The sequence below is a fragment of the Trichechus manatus genome, unplaced genomic scaffold, assembly GCF_000243295.1.
Source record: "Trichechus manatus latirostris isolate Lorelei unplaced genomic scaffold, TriManLat1.0 scaffold00103, whole genome shotgun sequence".
NCBI classification, from domain to species: Eukaryota; Metazoa; Chordata; class Mammalia; order Sirenia; family Trichechidae; genus Trichechus; species Trichechus manatus.
In genome coordinates this window covers 6011272-6019778 of record NW_004444039.1, presented here as the reverse complement: position 1 = coordinate 6019778, position 8507 = coordinate 6011272, and the positions used below count along the sequence as shown (strand labels likewise).

Below are 8507 nucleotides of genomic sequence, written 5' to 3'. Positions count from 1 at the left end.
CATGGGGTTGTTAACCAATGTCATAAAATAATATGTGTATTGACTGTTTAATGAGAAACTATTTGTTCTGTAAACCTTCATCTAAAGTGCAATTAAAAAAATTTTTTTAAAAAAAAGACAAATGGCTTGAATAGATAACTTCACAAGATAGAAGGATGATAACTACGTGAAAAAGTGTCCGCCATCACTGTTCGCCAGAGGAATGCAAATTAACACCCACTACACACGCACCAGACAGCTGGCCAGGATGTGGGGGAATTGGACTCAAACACTCCAAATGGTACAGTCAGTCTGGGGAACGTTCTGGCGGTTTCTTATAAAACTAAAAACATCACCTAGCCTATGAGCCAGCTATCCCGTTCCTAGGTAGTTACTCAAAAGCCATGAAAACACATGTGCACAAAAGACTTAATAGAATGTTCACAGCAGCTTTACTCCTAACAGCTGGAAAACAGGCATTCGCCGATGGAAGAATGGATGGACAAACTAGTATACTCACAGAATGGAAGACTACTCAGCAGTTAAAGGAACTGCCCACTGATCACCCAACAACACGGATGGATCTCCAAAAGTTACGCTGAACAAAAGAAGCCAGGCACAAAGAGCACCTCCTGCACGATCCCGTCGGTACTAAGTTCAGGAACAGGCACAACTCATCTATGGTAGGAAAACAGAACAGCGTAGCGGTTGTGGATGGCAAAGGGGAGTTTGGGGGCTGACGGCAGGGCACTAGGGAACTTCCGGGAGTGATGTAATGTTCTCACTCTTAACATGGGTTTTGGTTAAACAGGCACCTTCATTTGTCAGAACACATCAAATAGTATAATTAGGATTTATGCATTTGATTATGTGTAAATTTTACCTCGTAAGAAAAAATAAAACAACTGTACGCAACAAGTATTGAGTTCTAGTTAGTGGTATGCATACTCAGAGGGAAGTGTCTTACACACACCTAATTCTGAAATGCATCAAAAAATAAGATAAGACTAATGGATGGATAGAGGAATCAGCACATGGATAAATATATGATAAAGTAAACTGTTAGTAGTAGAATCTATGTGGGGGTGTACGTGTGTTTATTTTAAAAATCTTCAACTCTTCTGAATATTTGAAAATTTTCATAATAAGAGGTTGAGAAAATAATTCCAGTGAAAATTCCCGAGAGCGCGGGTTCAGAATTCAAACGAGCAGCTATACCTCAAATGAACCTCAAAACCACCACTTCATGGCGAGCTTGCAAGGGAGAAATGCGTCACAGCCAAGTAACGACCACGTGGGCTCTCTACTCAGCGTTAAGGAGACCTCTGCCGAAGCTCCAGATAGAAAGTGGGAGTCACACAGCAGTTAACCCACACGGAGAGTGGGGGCATTCCCAACTTCAAAAGTCATTACAAGCCCCACCAGCAATATGCTACTACTTGAAAGCATAAAATTTGCATTTTTGAAAACTGATTATTCACTTATAAGACAGACCTGTCCCAGGCAAATGACAAGCTAGGCAATTCTGTAGTTAAAAGGGATAATGATGTCTCTCAACATTCTAGATTAGTCAGGAGTACTCTTCCGGAGGATTTATCCCACAACACAGGGATGGTTCAGGAATCTCATACCTAATTATCTCTGTAACTGTCCTCAAATCATGAGTGACTTCCTGGGTGCTGCGGCTGGTGCAAGGGAGCTGAGACCAGGAACCACTCAGACAGAAAAACCTAACTGGGCCCTGGAACTGGGCGGCACCCCTTACCCTGAGTCTGACTTTATAAGTGCCTTCTGAGTACTCAGATTTTATTTCAAATGACATTTCAAAATTAAAAGTTCATTTTGATGACACAAAACTCAATTTCTTAATGTTCTCTGAATACCTCAAACAAAAAAATATCAGAATTCAAAGAGACTGAAGATGTCCAGACAGGAGTTCCTTGGCTAAAAGAAACATCTAATAATGCAAATACCCTGTTATTTCTTAACACAGACAAAAACTTGTTGGAATTCAGAAACTCAATACTTTCTTTAAATTGATACACAAGTCTGCTTTTTCCCTTTTTTACTTTTTGAGGGCCTATTTTGTGTTTGGGCACGCAAAAAAGGATGAAGGTGTCATTCTACTCTTGAGCCTAAGGTCGATATGGAGAACCAACTGTACCTTTACAACAGATGAGGAGCCCTTAGTGGCGCAGCAGTTAAGCACTTGGCTGCTAACCAAATGGTCGGTGGTTCGAATCCACTCGGTGGGAGAAAGATGTGGCCATGAAGATTTACAGCCTGGGAAACGCTACAGGGTAGCCCTACTCTGTCCTGTACCATCACTATGAGTGGAATCGATCTGACAGCAGTAAGTGTGGGATTGGTTTACAATAGATAAATCCTGCTGCAGCCCCCTATACAATTGACTGGTGCTAATTCTCACCAAGGTAAATTATGTGAGCAACCTTTACCAACGCTGAGAACGTTCCTGAAGCCTCCAGACACAATTTACAGGCAATGGCCAGATCGGTTTTATTCAGCTCAGAACTGGTTTGTGCTACCACATCATATCTGTCAGCAGTTTGCATGTGGCACGTGCTCTGTGGGCTTCAACAATGCCATCTTTCCTAGATTTTCACACATCTGAGTGATTTTTGTTGGAAAACAGGAGAAACTGACTTGAACGAGTATTTAAAACCAGTTGTCTCAAGCCGATTCTGACTCATGGTGACGCCACATGTGTCAGAGTAGAACTGTGGCCACAGGGTCTTCACCTTCTGAGGCACCTCTGGGTGGACTCAATCACCCACCTTTTGGTTAGCAGCTGAGAGTGTTAATTGTTGGCGCCACCCACCTACAAACTGGCTGAAGTGAGATAAAGCGATGCTGCAGCTTGAGAACTATCTGAACTTTACAAAGGATCCAGGCAAGGGGTAGTTCGTTTGAGATAAGACCCGCCTGCCACAATAAACAAAGGGCCTGGGGTTACCACAGAAGGGGCAAAGGAAAGGTAAGAATGCTCAACAGAAACAAGCTCTAAACAGACAAATAACCACGGCAAAACGTTAACGGTGAGATTTCTTTTAGACAGCCTCAACTTTTCAGTTTACAGGAGCAAACTAAAAAATATTTCAATATCTATAGGAAACTCCCATTGGCAGTATGGGTTAACTCCATGTTATTTCCCAATTCTTAATTCATTAGTTCAACAAATAGGTATCAGGCGCTTGCTAGACTAGACTCTGGGGATGCCAAGTTGATCAGCTCCGTTGAATGGAATTTAGATGATCAGAGTGACTGACAATAGCCAAACGGGCATTATACACTCATTAAACGCCATCAAGGAGAGACAGAAGCCATTGTCCTGTGACAGCCTCGTTTCCCACGCAGGCTGGAGAAGGCTTTCTGGGGGGCGGTCACTGAGCCGAGAGCTGAAGGACTTAACAAGGACTGAGTCAAAGCCACCACTGCAACTCTTGACGGAACTCCTAGAAACCCAACGTTCAGGATTGCAGTGTTTCCGCGAACCTTTAGTTCAGGACTCGCGGAGCCCTCGTTCTGGGCTAGTTTTCTGGCAAAGAGAATTCAGGTCTTGGTGAGCCTTAACTAAGCAGGACCGTCCCTATAGCAAAAACTGCAGAGCTCTGCTAAAATATGCCCAGGGAGGGAGAAAGAGAAGGATTCTGCGGGTGGAGGACGTTATGATTACCACTGCAGGTGAAGTATAGGCTTCTCCAACCTATGGTTTTGAAAACGTTGACAGAATCCGGTCTGAATGGCTGTGAATAACTGACAGCCTTTGAAAGGCACAGATTTCAAAGGTCATTATTATTTCAGATCTACTTCCAGAACACATTAATTTGTTTCACTTTTGGTTTTAATCCATAGCCAGGCAAACACCTGCTGAAAACACCTGCTCTGCACTCTAAACAAGACTTTTTACTCTTGAGGCCCCCATTCAAGAGTAAACACAACAATCTGGGTAGAAGAGCTGAAACTAAAACGGGGGCCAATTCAGAAACCAGATTAATGCTATCCACCCACGTAAGCAGATAGCTGATACATGCTTTTGCTGCCTTCAGAGACATGTACTCAGGAAAAACCAAAACAAAAAAAAAGTATGTTGCTGTTAAGTAGATTCCAACTCAGGGCAAGCCCATATGTTACAGAGTAGAACTGAGCTCCACAGGGTTTTCTTGGCTATAATCTTTGCAGAAGCAGATGGCCAGTCCTTTCTTCCTCAGTGCTGCTGGGTGGGTTCAAACCACCAACCTTTAGGTCAGTGTCAGCTGAGTATAAACCGTTTGTGCCACCCAGGGACCTCAGACTTAGGAAAAATTAAAGAAAATAATATGAAGAGGAAGCAAAAGCAAAGAAGAAAAACAAAGTTATTGCTAAAGGGGATTTAAGAGACGATCTCTTCCAGGGATTTCAATTTAGATGAAGAACTGGGCTCCGAAGTCTATACGGCCACTAGGCAGTGGCAGAGCCGAGCCTAGAATGCAGAACTGCGGCCTTGTTCCCCAGGCGCTCGCCTCACAAACAGGCCCCCCAGCGCCCTGGTCATTTCCACAGTGGACTCCCTAAACTAATGAGAACTGATATATAACTGCCTTCACTTAGGCCAACTCACTGTGAACATGCTACCTTAGTTGTCCACAGAGGACAACTTGACTAGGAGATCTCAGCACCGTTTAATAAACTGTCCAGACGCTTTCAGCATAATAAATGTACCCTCATGGCTTAGAGAAGGTAAAGAATCACCTCTCGGAACTGGATTGTCAAAGCTAAGTTTACTCACTACACAAACAGGTCTATTTTACATTCATGGCATTTTATATAAAGATTTTATGCCAAATAATTAAACATCAAAAAAGTTTGACCGACCAGCTGACTTTTGCTAACATAACATTAGGAAGGATAAATATTTTTGTTCTGTACTATTATGCACATAAAAACATCGTTAACTGCAATGCCAACTGGGCCCAGGACAGCTTCCGACAGCCTCATTAAAAGTGACAAATGCTGATTACAAATCACTTATCTCGTTTTTAAAGCAAAAGCTCTATATATTTTTAATCTATAGCATTGTCTTAACGTTCTGTATTTCAGCCAAACTCACAAAAACAAGCAAACTTCACCAATATTTTAAGAGCAAACCAAAAGTTTAGCCTATACTGACTTTTCCATATGATTTCAAAAAGGATCATTAAATTACCTGGTCAAAGCGGTTATGTGCATTCTTTGAGGGCTATTAACCATGAATCTCCAAAGTCAGTGGATTCAACAAAGTAAAAACTAAGACAGGAAATCTGATTCCAGTTCTAATTCATAGTGTCTCTATTTCTCAGACGAGTAAAATGGATTTAGTAACAGTAATTAACCTAATCACAGAAAAACAAAGGTAAAGATCATCTAGTGGTGAACTTTAAATCTGAATGCTACAAGTGTGCAATCACACAACGACGTTATATATCACTACTACCGTTTAAATGAAATATTGGGTCCTGCGAGCTTCTGCAAATTTTAAAAAATAAATTTGTGTCACCAAAATAAGTTTGGATCTAGAGGCCATGAAATGATTGCAAAATTGTAAGGCTACAAATGAAAGCTCCAATATGCTGTGAGATTTTATGTAGGTATTCATATATACACGTATATGGGCATACATGCCTACATACACATACATAACAAACGTAACAAAAAAAAAAAAACAAAAAACAGTGGCTGTGGAGTCGATTCCGACTCATGGTGACCCCCTGTGTTGTGGAGCAGAACTGCCCTCCATAGGGTTTTCAAGGCTGTGACCATCCAGAAGCAGATCACAAAGCCTTTCTTCCGAGGTACGTCTGGGCAGATTCGAACCATCAACTATTCGGTTAGTACTTGAGCACATAATTGTTTACACCAGCCAGGGACTTCTTACACATACATACAACACACATGTACATACAGAGAGATACAGAGATAGAGAGAGAGAGAGAGGGAGATACAGAGAGAGAGAGAGAGAGTGTGTGTGTGTGTGTGTGTCAGAGACACACACCCCCCCCCCCCAGGTAGCACAAACAGTTAAGAGCTCAGCTGCTAACCTAAAGGTTGGGGGCTCAAGTCCACTCAGAGGTGCCTCGGAAGAAAGGTCTGGCGATCTGCTTCCGAAAAGACAGTCACGGAAAATCCTATGAAGCAGAGTCCTACTCTGACACACGTGGGGTCGCTATAAGTCAGAACTGATGGAGGGTAACTGGTTTTTGTGTATGTGATTTCTTGCACTCAACTGCAAATTATCACGGTGACGTGCAAAGTGGAAGCTTTCACAGATCAGCTTTAAGTTAAAAATAAAAACTATTCTGATTAATACAGACAGCTAAAACATCTTAAGTATGCAATCACTTGAATATTTTGCAAGACATTTTCAGAAGCATTAAGAATTCAATATACCAGCTTCCTTCAGAAACAATATTAAACATTTCCCTCACTCTTCAATGCTCTATAACAAGGCAAAGCAGATTTCAAATTCAAATAATGTGTTTCAATTAGTATTTTGGTAAAAACAAACAAAAAATAACATGTTAAAAACTCTTAAAAGATACTGTTCACTCATCATTACTCAAAATTTTCACACGTTTTTCGTGTGCATGGCAAATTTCCAAGCATTATGAAAAACATTCGAACTTAGGCCTAAAGTTTGCTGAGTTGAAAAGCAGTCATTTTTGTTTTCTGACATGCCACCGTAAGACTTAAGGCTCTTGCATTTCAGAAATAAATACAAAACACTGGTTTCCTAGTCTGGCTCATCTTGGATTAAAGCTATTATAATCAGTCCTGGGGAGAAAACAGTTTCTGTTTGAAAAAGGAAACCACATGTTTCAGCTGTCTACCACTACTGGTGGTTTTTCAGAATGTAAAGAGAGAAATTCAACCACCTAAACTCAGCAATCTTGGGCGATGTATCTGTGGGTTGGAATGCAGCTACACGGGCCTTAAAAGTTCTTTTATTCACTTTTCAAGAAACTGAAAAATTCTGCCTGAGTCAGACAGAGCTCATGGCTACACACTGTAACCCGACACGAAGCTGAAGACGTTGACCAAGTTTTAGTAACCCAAGAGGAACTGTTTCCTGCTCTCCGTTAGAACAGTTTACAAATGACCTGCAGTAACACTGCAGAGGCAGAGGTTACTATCGGGCACTTACAGGCTTAACAGGAAGATCCCCCTGCTATCAGGAAGTCCAAGTAGTTGCTTGTTTTGTTTTGGGTGGGTTTCTTTTTGTTTTGCATCATGGCACTGATTGCAAACATTTTAAAAGGATTTCAACCCTGCTCTTCCATTAAGTTTATAAAAGACCAGCAAAGGCAAAAGAAGAGTTGGAAAATGTTCCTCAGGCCAGCTAAGCAGTTCCTTCTTCACCTCAACGAAAGGGCTGTGTCATGGAAGATCTGCAAGTTAGGAACCAACTCACATGTCTGCTTGTGCACACCTCGGGGAAGGTGCAACAGGGTTTTCTAAACGGAATCAAAGGTCTATTTGACACTGGTTTATTCTGGCAGCACTTCACCCAGTCAGAATCGACCCGATGGCAACAGGCGTGGGTTTTGGTTACCTAGTCTGCTCCTGTAAGATGAGGTGGGGCTCCACAAAGAACTTCACCCTCAGCTTAAGCCGGTAAGGGGCTAGCCCATCCATCTGCTGGGAGATCCGGTTTCTCAGATTGAGCCATAAACTTTCACCTTTGCTGCCCGTAAACTGGAGTCCAAAATAGTCAACTTCTATGATGCCCAATCGTCTGCACACCTGCAACAAAAATGAACGCAGCAGTGATGAGCAAATGGTACACACAGTCAAAGCTCACCCAAGATCCCTGCCTACTTTTTACGAAGTTCAGCGGCGTTACATTCTTGTTGTAAGCTGGAAAAACAAAGTTCTAAGGCTCCAGGGATGCTAACTAAACCTCTAGCTGTAGTTGGGAGGCTTGTCCTTCCTTCAACACCGACGGTAGGGCCAATGTCACCTACTGAAAAAGGAGTCCTAAAAAGTAGCCTTGCAGAGGCTGAGCAGGGGACTCCACGGGGCATGAACCTTCTTATTCCAGTCCCTGGCATTTCCCGCACCAGTGCTATCTGCACAGCCGATCTGGCGGTTTATTATGTGGACAATTTTACCATCTGGACTCCCAACAAACGAACACATGAGTGAACACGCCACAAGTGTCGGCTAAGCTTCACAAGAGGTTTTCAAACTTCTCAAGTCTAGGGGCCTGGAGAGCACAGCGTTTCACTTGGGAGCAAACGTGCTGTCTGTTATACCAACTAGGCACTGTTTTTCTCCACTCTTCAGAAAGCGTGAGCTTGGAGACAACCAGGGAGATTAGCAAAACCAGCAGTCCTCCCGACTCCGCGAACCCGAGATGCAGGTGAACGGTCCATTGGAGAAGCAGCTTGAGGCAAGGGCCCGGCTCGTCCGCCAAGCAACCCAAGGGGCCCGCGACCGCCTCAAGCCACCCCATCCCGGGGCGCAGGTGGCGTCGCCACTCCCCGCGAGCACCC

The 8507-nt window shown here is 42.9% G+C and overlaps 1 protein-coding gene across 1 annotated transcript in view; it reads right to left on the bottom strand.

The window, feature by feature from the left end:
• The window catches only part of MYLIP (myosin regulatory light chain interacting protein), a 25099-nt gene extending 16598 nt beyond the window's left edge, over positions 1–8501 (bottom strand). The window contains exon 1 of the mRNA XM_012557449.2: positions 7565–8501. Within this exon, the coding sequence (XP_012412903.1) occupies positions 7565–7647 (83 nt within the window). The 5' untranslated portion in view covers positions 7648–8501. The remainder of the gene's footprint in view (positions 1–7564) is intronic.
• Between the last annotated feature and the right edge of the window lie 6 nt (positions 8502–8507).